This window comes from Pyrus communis, chromosome 3 (assembly GCF_963583255.1).
Source record: "Pyrus communis chromosome 3, drPyrComm1.1, whole genome shotgun sequence".
In the NCBI taxonomy this organism is placed as follows: Eukaryota; Viridiplantae; Streptophyta; class Magnoliopsida; order Rosales; family Rosaceae; genus Pyrus; species Pyrus communis.
This window is the reverse complement of record NC_084805.1, coordinates 24,210,373-24,232,359: the sequence shown is the minus strand read 5'-3', so window position 1 is coordinate 24,232,359 and position 21,987 is coordinate 24,210,373. Positions and strand designations below refer to the sequence as shown.

At 36.2% G+C, this 21,987-nt stretch overlaps 2 protein-coding genes across 2 annotated transcripts; both read left to right on the top strand.

The window, feature by feature from the left end:
* Positions 1-7,644: 7,644 nt before the first annotated feature.
* LOC137729492 (CBBY-like protein) lies at positions 7,645-12,004 on the top strand. Its single transcript, XM_068468453.1, has 11 exons — positions 7,645-7,997; positions 8,178-8,227; positions 8,330-8,393; positions 8,762-8,810; positions 8,923-8,991; positions 9,637-9,698; positions 10,212-10,292; positions 10,636-10,790; positions 10,899-10,983; positions 11,403-11,546; positions 11,645-12,004. Exons 1-11 carry the CDS (start codon positions 7,720-7,722, stop codon positions 11,745-11,747), a joined length of 1,140 nt encoding a protein of 379 aa, XP_068324554.1. The 5' UTR covers positions 7,645-7,719; the 3' UTR covers positions 11,748-12,004.
* Positions 12,005-15,190: 3,186 nt separating this feature from the next.
* Positions 15,191-19,119, top strand: LOC137729491 (CBBY-like protein). Its single transcript, XM_068468452.1, has 11 exons — positions 15,191-15,468; positions 15,678-15,727; positions 15,829-15,892; positions 16,235-16,283; positions 16,398-16,466; positions 17,126-17,187; positions 17,791-17,871; positions 18,093-18,247; positions 18,356-18,440; positions 18,788-18,931; positions 19,017-19,119. The coding sequence occupies exons 1-11, from the start codon at positions 15,191-15,193 to the stop codon at positions 19,117-19,119; spliced, it is 1,140 nt and encodes a 379-aa protein (XP_068324553.1).
* Positions 19,120-21,987: the final 2,868 nt, after the last annotated feature.

Here is a 21,987-nt window from a genome sequence, read left to right as displayed (position 1 = left end):
GATCACGTGAAGGCTGTGCGAATAATCGCGGGTCACCTACGAGTCGGAACCACCTAAAGTGGTCTGTACGACAGGACTGTGCACCTAACTTGGATCCAAGCTGAGCGTGTGGTGCGGGAGGTGAACATCACATGAAGGACTATGCCTTACTCTGGGCGGGAGCATTAACACCGGGGGTGCAGGTTATGAGCTCTCTAAGCATCTCAAACTACTGCTGAATGTAAATATGAATACCACTTACCTGGCACTTACCTGTGCGTCCACAGCACCCAATATGCATATGTATATATATATATATATATATATATATGCAACTACTGATATAATCATCAATGCACGAATAATGATGATGAGACGCATGGCATAAGTAATAAACATTAATTAAATTCTGGGAAAAATATAGTATATAGGTATATACGGAAAACCAAAAGCCCACTCACTGGTACGTAGAAGGGTCGTAGCCCCCCTGCCTCGAGTGACCACGCTCGTCCTCGGGGTACGTGTCACCTATATGCGAAACAACTATAAAAACGTTAACTTTAAAGCACATAACCAACTTCTCGTAATAACTTCTCATACATTGCTCAAAATGGACAAATGATATACCAACGTGCTCTACACAACCTCAGGATCACAACCATATTTTTAGAAAAATTTTCCTCCGCCGCACGCGCCCCCACGCGCCGGCCAAGGCACGGCCACGCGCAGTGCACACGGACGGCGTCAACTGACGCCGTTAGGAATATTCCGTCAGTTTTGACAGATTCCGTTAACGGCGTCAAGAATATTCCGTCAGACTTGACGGAATATTCCGTCACCTTCTCCAGCGAATCTCCGGCGACGTCGCCGGCGCCGGAAAACTGGAAAAACTTCAAATCGTGTTTTCTCGTTCGTTTCTCAACCATTTTCCATGATTCAAACGCCAAAATGAAGCTTAGACCTAGGAGAATCACGATAGACTACTTTTAAAGCCTAAAAATCACGGAATCATACCTGTCACCAAACTCAAAAACCGGCCAAGTTAGAACAGGGCGATCCCGACGTCCAAATTCGTCCAACGAAGCACTCCTAGGATCCCTGGGACCTCACCAAGTCAACTATGAACTTCAAAATCCCAAAAACGTGGTGAAATAAATTTGCATGAACAGTACTCAAATCGGAGCTTAAGAAATCGACGTGAAAACAACTGGTTTCTCACCTAAAAATGGTACGGCTGCACTCCCACGAGCTTCACGAGCTCGAATATGGCCTTAGTTTCTTCGATCTGTGATGATTTGGTATAGTTGTGTGTGTGTCCGTACGTTGAAGGAAGAAGAAGAAAAAGAATAGAGGACTCGGGGGAGAGAGAGAGAGACAGGGAAAATGACAGAGGGAGAGGGAGAGTGAGACAGTGTGTGTGTGTGTGGCCCTACGCTTGCCAACACCACACAAAACAACCAATAACAAAACGAAAATGAACTAGGGGCAAAAATGTAATTTCACACGTACGTTTTGATATTTCCGGGACGGATGTCACATTTATAGTTAAAAATAAATAAATATGTGCATATTAATAAAATATGGAGAGATTAAATAAAAATACACATTAAATAACAAAAATTGAATGTAAATTTTGATAAAAGCACTCTTCAAGGGATTAAATTGAATATTTAATCTAGCACTAGGGCTTTTTTTTTTTTTTTTTATTTTTTTTTTTATAATTTTAATCTTAATCTTTTGCAAGGATTAATGTTGTCACATCCCGCCCCAGGACGAAACCACTTCCCCGGCCCGCTCTACCACCGTAGTACGATATTGTCCGCTTTGGGCTTACCATTTCCTCACGGTTTTGTTTTTGGGAACTCATGAGCAACTTCCCAGTGGGTCACCCATCATGGGATTGCTTTAACCCCCTTCTCGCTTAACTTCGGAGTTCCTACGGAACCCGAAGCCACCCATCATGGGATTGCTCTAGCTCCCTTCTTGCTTAACTTCAGAGTTCCTACGGAACCCGAAGCCAGTGAGCTCCCAAAATGCCTCGTGCTAGGTAGGGATGAGAATATACATATAAGGATCACTCCCCTGGGCCATGTGGGATGTCACAAATGTTCAAAAACTCCTAAATAAAACATCAAAATATAACTAATAAATGATATGATTAAATGTACTGGGGACTAAAATTGGATTTTAATCTTACACAAGGTTAAAGTCTAAAACTCTTTTTTTTTTTAAGGATTAAAATGAAGTTTTCTAAAAAAAAAAACCCAACTGAATCAGTTTTGGTTTCAGGGGTTTGGAAACCTAGCCCAATATAAAACACGGTTAAAACGACGTGGTTTATGTAGTTGTCAACCCTAAGTCTATCGAGTTATCAGGTGCCTATATTGATCGGCTGAGCTCTAGTCTCACTGCTGCTCTCACTGAAACCGAAACCATTTAAGTAAATCTAGTAATCAAATAAGGCACTAAACTTTTCAACCATACAATTGTTTAATAATCAAAGGTTGCTAATTGTTTTTAAAAATATTGAAATATTTATTTCAGAAAAGAAAAAAAACCAACCAAACTGAAGTCAAATTTTCAGTTTCGACAAAAAACCCAACAGAATGGAACCGAACTAACCCCTAGCAAAAAGAAAATGTTCTCTTTTTTTCTTTATTTTTTTTTTATTTTTTTGCAAGCATATAAATTAAATAAACCATTTTTTTTTCTTTTATACAGAACGTTAAAAATTCCATATTGGAAAGTTGATAAACAAATTTCAAAATATGGTTCCACTCATAATTACACAGTGACTTTTTAGGATAAAATTCCCTTTGTGTTGGACTAGAACTAGCAAGTGGTTAAGTTAGAAGTAATATCGATGTTAAATCATTGTGCATACGTCTCTCTGAAATGTTGATACAAAATCTTTTGAGAACTTATTTTGTATTGTCATAGTGCATACGTTTAAAGAATTCATATAGGAGTTAATCAAGTTGATCAATAGTCCATGTTCATGTTTATGGTATACGTGTAAGTACACATATATATGTTTATATATGATCGGTTGACAAAGTCGAGGCTTCTAAAGTACTTGTCTTCTTCATTTTTTTATTTTTTTTTGTTGGTTTTAGGCACGAGGAAAAGTAACCCTGAACATTTTATCATCCACGTCAAGCTAAGGAAAATTAAACTTTTTTATGTTGTTCTTTCTAGATTAGTGGAAATTTATATAATATAGTTAGTCCAGTGCCAAGTCTTTCTATGTTGGCTAAAAAGAAAAAGAAAGAAATGATGACACTCTACGACTAAACTAGGAGGAATGGGAGTGGGGGTTTGATAATGGAAAATAATTTTAAACCAAGAAAAATGCTAACGAGATTCTTTTTAATTGAAACTTTTTATAAATTCTCTGTAATCTTGTATTTTTTTGTTAAAAATATAATATATTGTGTCAAATTATAAGATGATTATAGAAAGTCTAGAAAGTCATTTTTAAGAGAGTTCTTTGGCATTGCTCCCAGATCAATATCAATGAAATTGATCGTATGAGCATAAAGGGTAATGCTAAAAGTCAGATTACGAAACTAAAGTTCATCTCATCGGAACCGGATCCCCTCCTGTCCACCTCCTAAGCAAATCACAAGGATTGATGAAATTTGATCCAACGGTTGTAATTATTATAACTTTTAGAGGAACCTCCTATTTATAATCGTTTGATCAAATTTCAACGATTCGAATCCTTTGCTCAGGAGGGGATCCGGTTCCCGTCTCATCATCTATAAAAACAGGACAGAGCAAAAATCTTTGTCAGTCGGTGAGAATTAAGACAGTTTTAATAATAAGATAAGAAGATTCAAAGTCACTTCCCTTCCCCAGAGTCAGGGTGTGATCAATGACGGCATGAGATGAGACTTTTCCCTCTTTTATAAAAAAAATTATCTTCAATCATCAAAAGATGAGTGTGAATTTGATGTCGAGATCAAGGATCGTACATCGTTCAATTTTTTTTTTTATTCTTTTAAAAGCTACAAATTAGATTTTCTACGTATTTTTAAGCCATACATATCTGTTTGTTGTATTCAATTACGCACCGATGGTTAAGGAGATTAATAAGATTTTAATATAAATAGTGGCAATTATATATCTTGATGTGTAAGTGTATACATTTGAGACAGATGTAAATTTGTTACCTTCACCGTAAATATTGTATAACATTAGAATTCTGTATTATAGGTAATGTTATGTTCATGTACAATTGAAAACGTAACATGCAATAATCAAAACATACAATTTTATAAATACATGCATAATCAGGTTCTTTAAGTAAAGAGATTTTCATTTTGTTTTTAAAGTTATCCGAATTGTTTATTTGCTACGTCTCGATTCATAGATCAGCTTTACGAAAATTTAATTTAACTTGAAATCATTCCTCATTTAACTATCACGATGAAATTTAAATATTTCTTATAACATAATGTTCATCAAATCTTTGAACTCCATCAGATGCCTTAAATATTAGCAGTCTGACTAATATTTGGATGACCTATAAAGTGCAACTTCAAAAAATAGACAGATCGGATCGTTGAAATTCAATGTGTTGTGGATCCCATAATTAATCGCTACCTAAAAAAATATATAGATAGGACCAAAATAGAAAAATTGTAACCGAAACTATTAAACTATTAGGCGTTTGTTTGCCCTCACTAACTCGGACTGGACTGGACTGGACTAGCTATTAGTCCAATACTGTGTTTGTTCCATGCTGGGACTAATATTAATGAGACTAAAGGGGGCTAGCATGGACAAAACCCTTCACTAAGAGGTCTTAGTGAGACCCCCCAATAACCATGGGACTAGCTAAGACTATCCTCTATTTCACGTCCTTGTCATGCTCAACGACCACTCCCGACAGACTCCTCATCATCGTCGGTCACCTAGATCAATCATTAACTTCCTGACTCTCTTTCAGATCCATTTCACAACCAACTTTCACATAAAATATACCAAATTGAAGCTGGGAGTGACAAGATTACGATTTTACTTGAATCGAGGCCAAAATGTGGTCGGAAAATGGCCTGGAAGTCTCGGCCTGTTTAGGCTTCTTCAAATCCATGACAAATTCAAGCATGCAAAGCTAAGATCTCGGTCCAGGGATGGTGATGAATTTTTTGGTGGTGCTAACTTCATCCAATTTAATGAGGGTTGGCCAAAAAACACATCGGGAAACCTGCAACTCGTCGGGAAAATTGGAGCCGTGAGGTTCCGTTCGAACAACACATAGCTAGAGAGGGAGGGATGACAGAGAAATAGAGACTGGAATCAATAAGGAGTTTGACCAGGAATGAGAAAGAGACATGAATTGAGAGGTCTGAGAGGAAAAAAAGAGGGAGAGGGTTGGACGATGAGAGAAGAGGAAAAGAGTGGGACGGAAATGGTAGGAAAAAGATAAAGAAAAAGATAAGATCATAATAAAATATTAATAATTTATATATTAAATAAAATAATATTAGAATTTGTTATTATCCAGTTTCTTAGTCCAATACTGCATCAAACGCTTCACTAAGTTAGTACAGTTTAGTCTAGTCTAAGCCAGTCCAGCTTAGTCCTTGAAGCTAATCCAGTCCGAGATAGTCCGACACAACAAACGGCCACTCATCACTAAAATAGAAAGTTCTGTTTTTTTAAAAAAAAAAAAGAAAAGAAAAGAAAAAGAAAGTCTGTTTATGACGAAGAATGGTCAAAATTCTAAATTTGACTTCAGGGTTTCATTTTTCTATTTTCCAAATGGAAAGGGAAATGGATAAAAGATAGAGAAGCCAATCCTTTTAGTCAAAGGTATCAGTTTTTCTCACTGTGCTGATCATCTTATTTCTAATCGTTAGACAAATTTAAATTTTGAGATATGTGATATGAATATACATAAATCTCAAAATTTAAATTCATTCAACGGTGATAAATAATGTGGTAAGTATCACCATCACTTAAGGGTGATGAGCAAAAATATTTCCCTTACTGAAACGTTCATTTCATTCAATACAACAGAACCCTTGTCTTCCTTGCATGGTTGAGCTTTGAAATACCTTTTTCGCCGCCATCACTGGTGGAGGCACATGAGGATTAGAGTAGTTCTAGGCCTACCCTAATTTTAAAAAACAAGATTAGTATTATACTTATTTATTGCTTTCAACCCTTCTCAACACTTAACACAAAAATCCAATCATTTATCTATCTTTTCATCCAAATCTCATCCCAAAATTAAGTATAATATATCAAATAGTCATTATCACGAACCAATGACATTAAATTAAAACCCATTATTCACTTTTAATTAAAAAAATTGTCTTTCACTTATGCACTAGCAGAGCTATTCTACCTATTCTTCTTGAATTTCATATAAGTAGCCATTCCAAATCCCAAATTTATTGAATAAAGAACAATAAGGTTTGTGAAACTCCATTATTCTCTATAAAATATTTGTTTCTATTCTATCCTATCTCTTCCTTGAGTTTTAGGGTTTGCAAAATTTTTAGTAATGTTCTCTATTGAGTTTAATAATACTTCAAGTAGTATAGATGACATCATGCAATGGTTTCAAAATATGAAACTCGTCGAGAATAATTATAATTACTATAAATAGATAAAATTATCTATGCATATGTTAATTTTGACTACTTAATTATTTCGATATATGTTATGATGTTTTGCATTAGTAAGTTTATAATCATTATTGGTTTAGTTTTCTTCTATACTTGTGTGAGGCCCCTCCTCACAATAAATCTTGGCTCCGCCACTGGCTGCACTTGGGCTAAACCCTAAACTTGTAACATATAAGTAGGTCCGTCCTCATTCTGCTTCTAACTTTTCTATGTAACACAGTTAGAACCGCTTGTGGTGATCTAAAATTACTTTTACTTATTAAAAGCACTTTCAAACATATCCTTTTTCTAGATATAACATTCTTAGCAAAATTCCATAACCAAATACATACATGATCAAATTTATGACCTAGACTATCAGAGTCATCTAGTGATGATCGTTCCTATTATCCATTTTGTGGATTTTTCATCTATGACATTTAGCTCAAGTCATTATCGCCTTGGCATAAACCTGGGAGCTGGAGTCAAACCTCATATTAAATGTGATGTTTAAAATTATTAGTATCGATGAAAATATTGATATGCATATTTGGAGAAATATCGACGGATATATCGAATATTGATATCGGTTTGGACGTAATATAACTTTAGGGATTATCAAACCTTGGTTTGGACGAAATATAAGAGTTTCTTCGATGTTTTACAGATGTGTCAGAAATATGAACGATATATGTCAATGTTAGCCTAAACTTAAGAGTTTCCCTGACATGAAGTGAAGTTCAAACTTCACCCCCTATTTTCATATCTTTCTTTGATTTTTTAGATATTTCTATGTAAATATCGATCGTATCAAAAGAAATTTTAAACAATGATTAAATGTTGATTCTTTTTTAATCAATAAGAATGGGCTAATTTATTAACTAACATTTTGGGTCAAAAACCCCAAAACGAACTGTTTTATTAACTTCATGGGCTTTTAACAGAATTTGGACTTTGCAGAATCAGGCCCAAATAACATCGGTTTTTCTCGGGTTGGTTTCGGGTCGTCGAGACACGCTACACAGATAATCCATGAGGGAGACGAGTGATATTTTCTTACAGTCGCCTGTAAATCAACGATATCCGTTTTCAAGCGCGCACCTTTCTTCTTCTAATTGCCATGGATTCCGCTTCGTGCTCAATTCTCCGAGCTCAGCCCTTTTCTTCCGCCGCGGCCGTTTTCCCGCCAGGTAACAACACCACCGCCCGCTTCTTCGCCCTCCCGAAGAGCAACCGCAACTCCAACTTGGTCCCTCCATTTTCCTCCACTTTCCCAAGAAACTCAACTTTTCCCGGAAAATGTCTGCACTTCGATCGGTTCTCCGCATTCAGCTCGCTCTCCGGCGCTCAGGACCAGAACCCATCTCAGGAACTGGCTGTTCTTCTCGAAGTCGACGGGTAGGACGATTTCTTTCCCCTTCTTACTCCAAGCATTTCGATTAATTTGTTTTCTTTTCACATTTTCTTGCTTCTTTGATTTCATTTTCGTGTTTTGGTGGTTCCTTTGATTTATTGCTGCAATTGGAGTTGGGTTTTCTCGGAGACCTTTTTCTTGATGATTCTCTTTGTTTCTTTCAGAGTTCTTATGGATGCTTATCGGTTGGGGAACCGCCAAAGCTTCAATGCAGGTGTGGAAATGCAGTAATTTAATCCTAATGTCTTAAGTCTTTTTTATTAAATTGTGTTTTTATGTGTTAATCTCACTGTATTATCTTGTGATATATTGGCAGCATTTAAGAAGCTTGGACTTGACTGTGCAAGTTGGCCAGAGCCTGTTTACTTGGACCTCCTAAGGTAGGAAATTAAAATTATGAGTAAAGATCATGAATTTAGATTATTTATTTGGTTTCTTGTTCTTTAAGTTATTTATTTGGTTGCTTTTTCTTTAAGTTATTTAGTAGGCTTGAAATCATGATTCATGACTTTGCTTCAATCTAGTATGCGTCAATTGAATGACATTTCCAAATGTGTATCTGGGTCGTAAGAGTTTTTCGATGTGGAAATTACAAGATTCGGACCCAGATTACTTGTTCGCTTTACAGACATGCTTTGCCTTATTTTCCTCATATTTAGTTTTGAAAAAAGTGTGAAAGCATATGGATAAAGCTTATATCAGTTTTTATACCAAAGGTTCTTAGATACAGTTTATGTTAATCTTTCAGGATGAGTGCTGGTGATGAGGAAAAGATGGTGAATTTGTATTTTAATCGGGTGTGTTACTTTTTTGTTGTCTTTGAACAGTATGAATAGCTTGAAGTAGCTCTTTGAAACTTCCTTCGTTATGTATCTTTTTCTTCTGACTCTACTATAATCTGTCTTGCAGATTGGTTGGCCTAGTTCATTGCCGACAAGTGAGAAGGCGTCATTTGTGAAAAATGTTCTGCAAAAGAAGGTACGGTCTTATTCAGTGCTTAAGTTAGGTTTTAGGGATACAAGTCTAGACTTAGGTCATTCGTACAAGGCTTAAATTATTATTAGTTAATTTATTTTACTTGGCTGCATGGATTAGTTTTGCTGGTTTGATAGGATTATGATCAATGATTTTTTCAAAGCTTAAAGTCCAGCATTGCATCAGAAAATAGGACATACACAAAAGGAAATGTTATAGTCTTTGAATCAATATATTTTGATCATATAGTTATTTATACTGAGGAATAAAAAAAGGAAAAATTTATAATTCCGGGGCCAATTAGGAATCTTCTTTTGGTTAAACACTGTATACTGCTTGTATATTTTTCCAGGGTGGGTGAGCAGGCTGATTTAAAAACAACAGAACCTTTTTTTGATTTTCTGCTTGAAGCTACATATGAAAACTATCGTTTTTACACAAAAGATATAGCTGCTTATGTGATGTAATTGCAAACTCATTTCACTTGTTACTTTGATAGTTTATTATTTTATATCTTACAGTACAAGGTAAAAGTGTAAAACACATTAATGAATGGGAGAGGTCTTAATAAATATCCTTTTAGCTCTCCCATTATTTTATTTTCCACTTGTACAATGAAAGTAGCTAATATTAGTTTGTTCTTGACAGAAAATTGCAATGGATGAGTTTTTGATGTCAGAAAGTTTGACGTTACGACCTGGCGTTGAAGAGTGAGTTTCTGATCTGATTACAGAAAACTTACTTGGATGATTACACAATCTTTTAGCTCTCAAATATACCGAGTCTAAATTTCTGCTTTACATTTTTACCTGCTTCAAATATGAATAGCTTAGACCAAAACCATGTCAAAACCTCTTTATCAGTACTCATTTAGTCATTCTTGGCTTCAGCTATACTTTTCTACCAACATTTGGAAATTTTCTGAAGTGTTGCCAAGGAAATGATGTCAAATCGAAGCTAGCTTGCTACCTATGTATCAAAGCGCTGTTATTTTATGTCAAGAATACCAGACTTTGTTCTCAAAAGTTTTGGCTTAGAGTGGGCCTGCTGTGAGTTTATTCTTGATAAATATTCAGAAGTCTATTGGTTAGATGAACTGATGATCCTCAATCTATAGGAAGCTATAAGTGATTAACCAAAATAATCAGTTGGCTTTTAGTGAGATTTCATGTGCATGTCAATGCCATGTTTAGTTAGACTCATTTTCTCCTTTCCATTTGCAGGTTTATTGATGAGGCGTACAAGGAAGGAATACCTGTGGTCGTACTGACAACTTATAGCAAGAGTGGGGATCAAATTGCCAGGTATTAACATACGTTTTTATTGTGTTAAGTTTCCAGACAGTTACCAACCTAAGTTTCATTAGCTCTTTTTTTTTTTTTTTTTTTTTTTTTATTTTTTTTTTATTTAGCAAGTTACATTCTGTAATTAAGTACAAATAGACAGGAAATGATTAATTTTTTTATTATGATTTTAGTTCCTGTTTCTGAATGGGTTGAATACTTTCTACTGCTTTAAAATACTGTGACACATTTCTCCTCTTTCAATGTGCTTCTGGTGCTATTCTGATTAAAAAATCGCATTTCTGGTACTCCGTCAATGGTAGAGGACGACGCTAATACCTATTTGTCTCGTTGTAAATGTCAGATCAATTGTTGAAAAGCTTGGTCAGGAAAGAGTTTCAAAGCTAAAGATTGTTGGAGATAAGGAGGTAGAACAGAGTTTGTATAGCCAACTGGTAAATGATACAGGATTATCTTCTGGAATGGATGAGCAACTAGCTAAGGAGGCAATAAAATCAGGTAGACTCTTCATCTTCGTTAATTAGTCATGTATATGTTTTGTGATATACATTTTTCCAGTGCAGAAGGTTGGGTACTAAAGGGCTCTGTTATTGATTTCTGGGGCAGTTTCTGCTGAGAAGCAAAGGATTGCAGAGGAGGTTGCATCATTGCTAAAGCTGAGTGTAGATATTGATACTAGCCCGTCTGAAAGGTTAGCATATTTCGTTTCGTTTTATTGTTTCTTGTTGTTAATTCGGCCCCATCAGAGTTGGTTTGTGTCTACCTATTATTTTTGTTTTAGGGTTTTTATGATGTTCAGGGTTTAAGAGAAACTTGTGATTACATTAGACCAGGAAGAGATTATATACCAATTTGAACCGTTTGTGCGGTTATGCATGTATGATTCAGCACTCAACTTAAAGTGTGATATCATATATCTAGTGTTTAATCCTTTGCTGTTATGGTACAAGTTCCTCTCCTTTTCTTAGCTGTTGCATTGACTTTTCTTGATCTCAAGTTTAGTGTTTCAGTGTCATATAGTCTCTTCTTTCTCATACTCTTTATGAGTGAGTAGTAATGTGTGCCTAAGTGACTCTTGTTCCCTTTGGTGTGTTAATTGTTTTCTGCCAGCTTAGAGAAGATCATTGCTGCATTGCGAGCTGGGGCTGAAGTTGCCGGTCTACCTGTATGCGATTGTGTTCTTATTGCAGGAAGCCAGTCTGGTGTGGCTGGAGCTGAGCGAGTGGGCATGCCATGTGTTGTTTTAAGAAGCAGGTGAAGGCTTTTTTGAGTTGCTTGGAACAAACTCCTGCCAGTTTACAACTTCTTTAAATCCTTGTTATTGAATCAAGTTTTTTCGTGTATTTCTGTAGTTTGACGGCTAGAGCTGAGTTCCCTTCAGCAAATGCGATAATGGATGGGTTTGGAGGAGCAGACCTGACCATCCCTAAACTGCGAAACAAGAGACGGTCATGAAATCAAATCATGTTCCTCCTTTTGCCGGACTATTAGCAGAGCTGTAAATTTTTCTTTCCATTGTGGATATGCCGGAAGATTCATCTCCCATAGAGGGATCTGTCAAAAGTTAGAACAGAACTAGAGCTGTTAATCTGATGCAGTATAGTTTATTCAGCTTAGAGCTGCTTTGTAACATTTTTAAGCCACAGTTTGCAATATAAGAGTATGAATTCAACTTTTATAATCTAATGTGTACCTTCAACTAGAAGCAAACTTGAGAATGCTCTTAACCAATTTGTACTCGAGTGAACGGGAGAATGCTCTTAACCAACTGGGCTACAAGGAAGACAAATTAAAGTACTAACAAGAAATAAAACGGGACATGGAACAAATTAAAGTACAAATCCTAATTGATTCCAATCAATCAGTCACATTAGCCACAATAAGATAATTGGGAATAAATTAAGTTAAATGTGAGATAAGAGCTAATCCGTTGCGTAATTAAGTAGCTTTCATTAAACCTTTTTTTTTTTTTTTTTTTGGTCGAAAGAAAGATTTTATTAAACTCGAATAAAAATGTTTACATCAGAAGCCAAAGTGTTCAACAATCATTCTGGCTCAAATGAATCCTATGTATGAAATCCTCCCATACATAAGACAAAAGACGCCACTAGATGTGCTGCTCGATTACAAACCCGGGGAGCAAGAATAAAATCTACTGACCTCAATTGCATTTGTATACACTAAATGTATATAAAAAAAACCTTCAATCACGACGTTTGGTTGAGTGATTCCGCTGATCATATCCACAAATTCTTTTTAATCCGATTCCACCTGGACAACATCAAACCCTTTATCCACACACGCCACTAATCCTGCACGTATTGCCTCCGCCTCCGCCATAAGACTGGACTCACAAAGAATGTTACCCACACCTTATGAGGCTTTAAAAATTATAGCAAAATTCCATGCCACCCAACCATATCCTCCCGGTCCCGTTTCTCTAACCCAAGCTCCATCACAATTAATTTTAATTGTACGAAATGGAGACCGCTACCAACACGATGGCAACGCACTCTCCACCCTAGCCTGCCGATGCCCTACCTCCATTCGTAAACCTTGTTCCCCTTGGCTCTACCTCCCTCCATTGTTGTTGTAACATCCTAACAGCTTCAATTGGTTGAACAACATGCTTCTCAAAAACCAAACTATTCTTGCATTTCCAAAGTCTCCATAATCCACACACCACCCATCTCGTTATTTTCCCATTTTCTTCAACCTTCTCATACCGATTGGATAACCACTTCCATTTTTTGAAAAAATCCTCTACCTGAACCAAAGTCGAGTCTAGTTGGAGTGGACTCCCAAACCAAAACACCCGAGCGTATGGGCAATGGAAAAATAAATTGTCTTGTGTTTCCATCGCATCCTCACAATTTGGGCATGTAGTATTGAGTAGAATTATCCGTCAGTTAAGGTTAAGGTGAACCGCTAATATATTTTTACAGCATCTCCAAATAAAATGCCGGAGTTTATGTGGAACCTCCAAACGCCAAATAGAAGACCACACCTTATCCTTATTTTACCCTGCACTCTGACTCCCCAACTCCCTTCCGCCCTAGCTCCCCATTGCGATTAAGTTCTTGAGCAATCCAATAACCGGGCTTAAACATAATACACCCCAATCTTCGTACGGTGCCAAACAAGTTTATCCAGACATACCCAAGTATTTTCTTCTTCGATGCTCCAAAGTCAGCGTGAAGACCCAAGTATTTTCCAAATCCACAGACAAAAAGTATCATCAAAACCTAATTTACGCATCATAGCATTAAAAAATGCACCATATTATTAGTTCCATCATCATCTTCTTGTTTCATAGAATGGAGGAGCTCATGCACAAGAAAAGAGGATTTCTTCAACATAATTTGGTTTGTCAACATAATTTGGTTTGTCATCCAAGTCAATGGTAGCCATGACCGCCAAAATCTTAAGAGACTGCACAAAAAAAAGGGATATATAAAACTACATTAATGAAACTCTATTTGTCAACTAAAAAATGGTGAAAATCTTAACCAAAAAGTTAAGGACAGTAAAGTAATTTCATAAAACAATATTTTGCTGTTTTTTTCTCTTCTAAACTTCATCTACATGTAAGTTTATTATCTCTAATTTTAAAAAATAAAATAAAAAGCAACCTCTCTCTCCTCACTCCCACGTTCTTTCTCACTCTCTTCCTCTCTCCTTCAATTTAACAACCAAAGTAAAAAATTTCACACTTTGTATGTGGGCATATACTAGTGTGTGTGTGTGTATAAAGTTTCACAAGTACGTAATTTTCTTTCATTTCTAATACAACGTTATTATTTACGCTTAGAGGTGGCGGGATTTTTTGGCTAAGCTACATAGTGACCAAGCCATAATAAATTAGTATCAAACTCGTCATCCACATAAATCGAACCTAAGAATTCCCACTTAAACGAAGAAAAAATATTAAGGTACTGTACTGGGTGTCCTCAAACAAGTAATTTAAGTAATAATATATAATCATTATATAATTTATTTAATAATTTTATAAACTGAAACACATAAAAACCTGACTACATAGAGTTTGTTCTCTAACAAAAGTTAACCCTATAATTGCTCAATACACTATCCAACAGTCTCTAATAATCAGTGATTTCATAAAAACCAACAAGCTGCTAGAAGACCGTTTCTAATGTGAAAATTCCAGTTACTGTATTGTAGGGCAGCATGTGAGAGGATATCTTAGCACAGTTAATTCTATGCATCCAATCATGCAGATGAATTTTCAACGAGGATGTAATTGCTAAGAATTCTGTATGCCTTGAGAAACAAGTAACAGAATCCCATCCTTGACGAAATTCATGCATGGAAGAAAGGATGCAGGCACGAAGAGACGTAACAAATCTTTCTTCTGGGTTTAGTGACTTCACCATCACTGTATTGTCTTCAAACTTATAATTAACACTTTGGGTCAAAATCCCCAAAAACGAGCTTGAACTTCATGGGAACTATCACGGTTAACAATTGGGGACAAATTTCAGGCTCATATTCCATGAGATACATTTTGGATTCAATTTTTTGCGCTAGTCAATCACACAATATGGCCGAAAAAACGCTAAAATGTCTTTGTGAGTTTTTCCGTTCTCCAATGGTGGACTGTGAAGCCATCAAGCTGGTGCTTTTAAAAAAAAAAAATTGAACTTCAAGGGCTTTTAACAGAAATTGGACATGCCGGATCACCCCCATATTATATCGGGTTTTTTCTCGGGTTGGTTTCGGGTCGCGAGGAGACGCGAGGTAGAAAATCCAGGAAGGGTATATGTGTCATTTCACGAATAACCGCCATTATTCTGCTATAAAAGCTGATTTTTTCTTCCAGTCAGCTGCAAATCAACAATAACCGTTTTCAAGCAAGCACCTTTCTTCTTCTAACTGCCATGGATTCCGCTTCGCGCTCAATTCTCCGAGCTCAGCCCTTTTCTTCTACCGCCGCCATTTTCCTGTCAAGTAACAACACCACCGCTCGCTTCCTCGCCCTCCCGAAGAACAACCGCAACCCCAACTTGGTCCGTCCATTTTCCTCCACTTTCCCAAGAAACTCAACTTTGCCCGGAAAATGTCTGCACTTCGATCGGTTCGCCGCATTCAGCTCGCTCTCCGGCGCTAAGGACCAGAACCCATCTCAGGAACTGGCTGTTCTTCTCGAAGTTGACGGGTAGGACGATTTCTTTCCCCTTCTTACTCCAAGCATTTCGATTAATTTGTTTTTTTTCTTTTCACATTTTCTTGCTTCTTTGATCTCGTTTTCGTGTTTTCATGGTTTCTTTGAAGCAATCTGTTGATGCAGTGTTCGAATTGGAGTTGGGTTTTCTCGGAAACTTTTTTTTTTTTTTTTTTTTTAAAGATTCCCTTCGTTTCTTTCAGGGTTCTTATGGATGCTTATCAGTTGGGGAACTGCGAAAGCTTCAATGCAGGTGTGAAAATGCAGTAATTTAATCCTAATGTATTAAGTATTCTTGATCAATTTGCATTTTGTGTGTTAATCTCACTGTATTATCTTGTGATATATTGGCAGCATTTAAGAAGGTTGGACTTGGCTATGAATATTGGACAGAGCCTCTTTACTTGGGCCTCCTAAGGTAGGAAATTAAAATTATGAGTAAAGATTCATGACTTTAGATTATTCATTTGTTTTCTTGTTCTTTAAGTTATTTATTTGGTTTCTTTTTCTTTAAGTTATTTAGTAGGCTTGAAATCGTGATTCATGAGTTTGGTTCAGTCAAGTATGAGTCAATTGAATTACATTTCCGAGTGCGTATCTGGGTGGAAAGTCACAAGATTGTGGCCCAGATTACTTGTTCGCTTTACATCAGGATTTGCCTTATTTTCCCCATATATGGTTTGGAAAAAAGTGTGTGAACATCAGGATTAAGGTTTTATCAATTTTAATACCTTAAATGCAGTTTATGTTAATCTTTCAGGACAAGTGCTGGTGATGAGGAAAAGATGCTGAATTTGTATTTTAATGCGGTGTGTTTACTCTTTTGTTGTCTTTGAAAAGTATGATTAGCTTGAAGTAGCTCTTTGAAATTTTCCTTTGTTATGTATCCCTTTCTTCTGACTCTACTATAATCTATCTTTCAGATTGGTTGGCCTAGTTCATTGCAACCAAGTCAGGTGGATTTATTTGTGAAAAATGTTCTGCAAAAGAAGGTACGGTCTTATTCAGTGCTTAAGTTAGGCTTTGGGGATGCATCTCAACATTTATATCTGATCGTACCACGGAGATACAAGTCTAGACTTAGGTCCTTCGCACAAAAATTATTAGTATTTGATTACTTCTACTCGGCTGCATGGATTAGTTTTGCTGGTTTGATTGGATTGTGATCAATGATTGTTTCAAAGCTTAATGTCCAGCATTGCATCGGAAAATAGGATATACACAAAAAGAAATGTTAGTCTTTGTTGCAGATATATTTTGATCATGTAGTTATGTATACTGAGGAACAAAAACAAGGAAGAATTTATAATTCCAGGGCTAATGAGGAATCTGCTTTTGGTTAATCACTATATTAAGAGATCATGTAGTTATCTATGAAAATTATCATTTTTACCCAAAATAAAAGTTGCTTATCTGAGATATTTGCAAACTCATGTCACTTTTTACTTTGATAGCTTATTATTTTTATTGTTGGTAAAAATATCGCTTATCTTTTATATCTTACAATATAAGGTAAAAGTGTAAAACACATTAATGAATGGGAGAGGAATTAATAAATATGTAATTAACACATGCTGAGCTTCAAATTTACCGTCTTTTAGCTCTCCCATACGTAGAATGAAAGTAGCTAATATTAATCTGTTCTTGACAGAAAATTGCAATGGATGAGTTTCTGATGTCAGAAAGTTTGACTTTACGACCTGGAGTTGAAGAGTGAGTTTCTGATGACAGAAAATTTACTTGGATGATTACACAACCTTTTAGCTCTCAAATATACCGAGTCTAAATTTCTGCTTGATATTTTTACCTTCTTCAACTATGAATAGCTTAGACCAAAACCATGTGCAAAACCTCTTTATCAGTGCTTAGACATTCTTGGCTTCAGCTATATTTTCGGAATTTCCGAAATTTGGAAATAGCTTTAAGCAATATATAGAACTTGGGTATGGATATTTTTCACCATTACCAACATTTGGAGATTCTGCTGAAGTGTTGCCAAAGAAATGATGTGAAATCGAAGCTAGCTTGCATTTATTTATGTCAAATATACCAGACTTTTTACAGAAGTTTTGACTTGGACTGGGCCTTAGGCATGCTGGAAGTTTATTCTTGATAATGTTCAGAAGTCTATTGGTTGCGAGTCTAGATGAACTGATGATCCTAAATCTGTAGGAAGCTAGAAGTGATGAACCATGGACAAACAAAAACAAACGGACTAGAATTAATCAGTTGACTTTTTGTGGGATTTCATATGTGAATATTCTGTTTCTCCATTGTTTCCAACAGTTAGACTCATTTTCTCCTTTCCATTTGCAGGTTTATTGATGGTGCATACAAGGAAGGAATACCTGTTGTCGTACTGACAACATATAGTAAGAGTGAGAATCATATTGCCAGGTAAGTTTCCAGACAGTTACCAACATACTCTGGGTTTTGGAGACGTTAGAATGCGAGTTTCATTAGCTCTTTGTTTGCAAGTTACATTCAGTGATTAAGTACAAATAGACAGGAATGGGTTGAATACTTTCTACTGCTTTATAAAGTACTGTGATGCATTTCTGGTACTCCATTGATGGTAGAGGACGAAGCTAATATCTATTTCTTTTTGTTAATGTCAGATCAATTGTTGAAAAGCTTGGCGAGGAAAGAGTTTCAAAGCTAAAGATTGTCGATGATGACGAGGTGTTACAGAGTTTGTATAACCAACTGGTAAATGATACAGGATTCTCTTCTCGTATGGATGAGCAACAAGCTAAGGAGGCAATAAAAGCAGGTAGACTCTTCATCTTCGTTAATTAGTCATGTATATGTTTTGTGATATACATTTTTCCAGTGCAGAAGGTTGGGTACTAAAGGGCTCTGTTATTGATTTCTGGGCCAGTTTCTGCTGATAAACAAAGGATTGCAAAGGAGGTTGCATTAATGCTAAAGCTGACTTTGGATATTAATACTTGCCGGTCTGAAAGGTTAGTATATTTCATTTCGTTTTATTGTTTGTTATTGTTAATTCGACACCTTCAGAATTGGTTTGTCACGTTTATGGGTTTTCTGATGTTCAGGGTTTAAGAGAAACGCGTGATTTTGTCACGTCTATGCTTACATTAGACTAGGAAGAGATTATATACCGTTTGTGAGGAAAATGCTTGTGCAAGTTCTTCCCCTCCTTTTCTTGATCTCAGTCTTAGTATTTCAGCGTCATATAACCTATTGTCTTTCTCATACTTAAAGAGCGATTTCATAATATAACCTATTCTTTCTCATACTCGATGAATGAGTAGAGTAATCAATATATTGTCTAATTGTTTTCTGCCAGCTTAGAGAAGATCATTCTTGCATTGCGAGCTGGGGCAGAAGTTGCTGGACTACCTGTATGCGATTGTGTTCTTATCTCAGGAAGCCAGTATGGTGTGGCTGGAGCTGAGCGAGTGGGCATGCCATGTGTTGTTTTAAGAAGCAGGTGAAGGCTTTTTCGCTCCATGTCGTTATTGAATCAAGTTTTGATTCAATGTGCTACTTTAAACACTTAATGTTTTTTCGTGTAGTTTGACGGCCAGAGCTGAGTTCCCTTGGGCAAATGGGATAATGGATGGGTTTGGAGGGGCAGACCTGACCATCCCTAAACTGCTCAACAAGAGATGGTCATGAAATCAAATCATGTTCCTCAACTGCGCAACAAGAGACGGTCATGAAATCAAATCATGTTCCTCTTTTTGCCAGACTATTAGCAGATTCATCTCCCGTAGAGGGTTCTTTCAAATCATGAAATCAAATCATGTTCCTCTTAAGTAAATTTTTCTTTCCATTGTGGATACGCCGGAAGATTCATCTCCCGGAAGATTCAACAGAATTAGCTGTAAATTTTTCTTTCCATTGTGTATATATTTTCTTCGGCTTAGAGCCGTTTTAGTTGGCTGCTTTGTAACACTTTCAAGCCACAGTTTGCAACTTAATGCTTACCTTCAGCTTAATTGATCAAAAAACTTTGTGGGAGTCCGAAAATTGAGAGAGCCACATTTGTTGATCCGTAAGATAAGAGTTGATCCCTTATACTACATAAGTAGCTTTCACGACATGTTTTTGAGTCTTCGAAGAAACCAAATGTGGAGTTAATTCTCAATAAGAAAATATACTCTACGAAAATTGAACATGCTAAATTAATAATACATACATTTTGCCAACTTCTTCGATCAGTTTCTTCCAGTAAACAAGAAAATAGAATTTCTTCACCATAATTTGGTTTTTTCAGGATTCCCTTGCATTTTTAGTAAAGATTGGTTCCAAAAACAGATTCACAAAAAGCTCTTTCAATCATTTTAAAGCAGTTCCAAACGAGCCCTAAGTTCTCAATGATTATAGCCTGTGAATTGCTATCGGAACAGAAGAGAAGACGCTTCTTGCGCCATTGTCTACTCTTCCTTTTTGCTCCACCACATTTCTGGCAAAGTTGTCCAAATCTTTCACCATTGCGTTAAATGCTTTCTGGTTCAACTCTAAACTAACCTTTATAGTTGATAACCTTGATATTGCATTTTCAGTCTCAAGCTTAAGGGGTGGGGTGATTTTTCGGCTAAACCACACAATGACCGAGCCATAATAAATTGATGCCGAATTCATCATCCATAAGAGTTCAGCCCAAGAATTATTACTTATAAATGGAGAGAAAATATCATTATACAGTAGTACTTAGCACCTTCAAATAAGCAACTTAAGTGATAATGCATGTCACTTGTACTCACTATTCTAAAAATTCCCGCCTAAAGCCGTCTAGGTCCCTCCTACGCGCTAGGTGGCTAGCCATTGCCCCAGTTAATGCCTAGACATTTGAAAATTAAGAAAGGACGGCTAGACCTGTTGAGGCGCCCGCCTAGACCTCCTAGACACCCGTCTTAACCCAGCCAGACCCGTCTAGGCACCTGCCTAGGTTGCGACTCGCTTAGACAGAAAATAGATAACTCTCATTTTGCGTTTTATTTTTTTTCAATAAATTGTAAGAGATTTGTTGAATACTTAAATGAACACTCATTATATGCTTGTTCCCCCATATGTTCTCATTATATTCCAATACTTCATAATATATATATCATTCTATTTTGAAGTTTATGATGAAATTATATATATTTTAAATATAAACAAACACTTATTTACACAAAATATAATAGATTTGCTTAAGTCCACCTAGCTGCCTAGGCGCTAGGCCCCAGTTCGATGCCCGACTAGCGCCTAGCACCTTTTAGAACCTTGCTTGTACTACGGTCTCGTAGTATTTTTCTTCACTTGTAATAATACATAATTAGCAAATAATTTATTTAAGAGGAAATTATCAAGAAAAATTACACCTTAATAATTATATGTTGAGACAACACTTTTTAAACAGTACAATGAGAGACAAAAGTTAATACATGTGGAAGATGACATCATTGGGTTTTTTTTTTCTCGTAAGTTACAAAAATATCCTATATAGTGATAAAGGTTTTTAACACTTCTATCTCCTTCATTTGTTACTCCCTTCTCGCTTTCTCTCATAGCCGCTACTACCGTCGATCGCATCCCTCATGGCCTGCTCGTTATCAGGTAAGGAATCCAATTAAGGTGTTTAATTTGTTTATCCTTTACACTCTCGGTGGATGGTAGATGAAAGTGAGCTCCGTGTCATTCCACAGTGACCAAACCAAGCCGGCCAGCAGCGACCAATAGCTTGGAGAATATGACCCTACAGTCAACCAGTTCTCTCCACACAGTTACACACACACACACACATACATGTACGTAGGGGTTGGAGTCCTAATAGTCGGTGTTCTTGGTCCTCATCAACCTACCTTTCAATGCAGCAAACACTGGCTGTATATAATATTTGATGTTTTTTGTCTATGATATAGAGACCAGCTAAATTCAAAAAGTACATCAACAAGCTTGTTGACAGCTTTTGTTGAAACATAATTTCATGGCCCTGCATGCATAGTTTCAAACATATATATATTTGATAAACCTTCCCTACCATTGTATGTTGTGGATTGTAATTGACGACTTTATAAGATTCCAACGAGTTATTATTATTTTAAAACAATTTTTTGATCAATTGTAAGAACTTTAAATTGATTCTATAAAAATGGTCGATGACTGATTGAACTGATTCTGCAAAAATGATCGATGACATTGACGGGTTGAATAGATTCTAATAATAAAAGGATACAAACTGATTTTGCAAAAATATATGGTTGATGACGGGTTGAACTGATTCTGAAAAAATGATCGAGAACTGATTGAACTGATTCTGCAAAAATGGTCGATGACTGGTTGAACTAATTTTAATAATAAAATGATACAAACTGATTTGGCATATAGTTTCAAAACTATTTGCATATAGTTTCAAAACTGATTTTGCAGAAATAATCAAGGATGGGTTGAGCTTATGACACATTAATTTTGTTGGAGTTGTGACGGTTGAGTTCTATTAACAACCTTGAAGCCTTAGGGGTATGAATGATATTTTAAAACATTATTTCCATTTTTTTG

Excerpts from the sequence above, each read along its gene's own strand:
- LOC137729492 (XM_068468453.1), top strand. The coding sequence starts at position 7,720 with ATGGATTCCGCTTCGTGCTCAATTCTCCGAGCTCAGCCCTTTTCTTCC. Across the intron at positions 8,228-8,329 it reads CCGCCAAAGCTTCAATGCAG|CATTTAAGAAGCTTGGACTT; the intron begins GTGTGGAAATGC and ends ATATATTGGCAG. Across the intron at positions 11,547-11,644 it reads TGTGTTGTTTTAAGAAGCAG|TTTGACGGCTAGAGCTGAGT; the intron begins GTGAAGGCTTTT and ends GTATTTCTGTAG.
- LOC137729491 (XM_068468452.1), top strand. The coding sequence starts at position 15,191 with ATGGATTCCGCTTCGCGCTCAATTCTCCGAGCTCAGCCCTTTTCTTCT. Across the intron at positions 15,728-15,828 it reads CTGCGAAAGCTTCAATGCAG|CATTTAAGAAGGTTGGACTT; the intron begins GTGTGAAAATGC and ends ATATATTGGCAG. Across the intron at positions 16,284-16,397 it reads TGAATTTGTATTTTAATGCG|ATTGGTTGGCCTAGTTCATT; the intron begins GTGTGTTTACTC and ends TCTATCTTTCAG.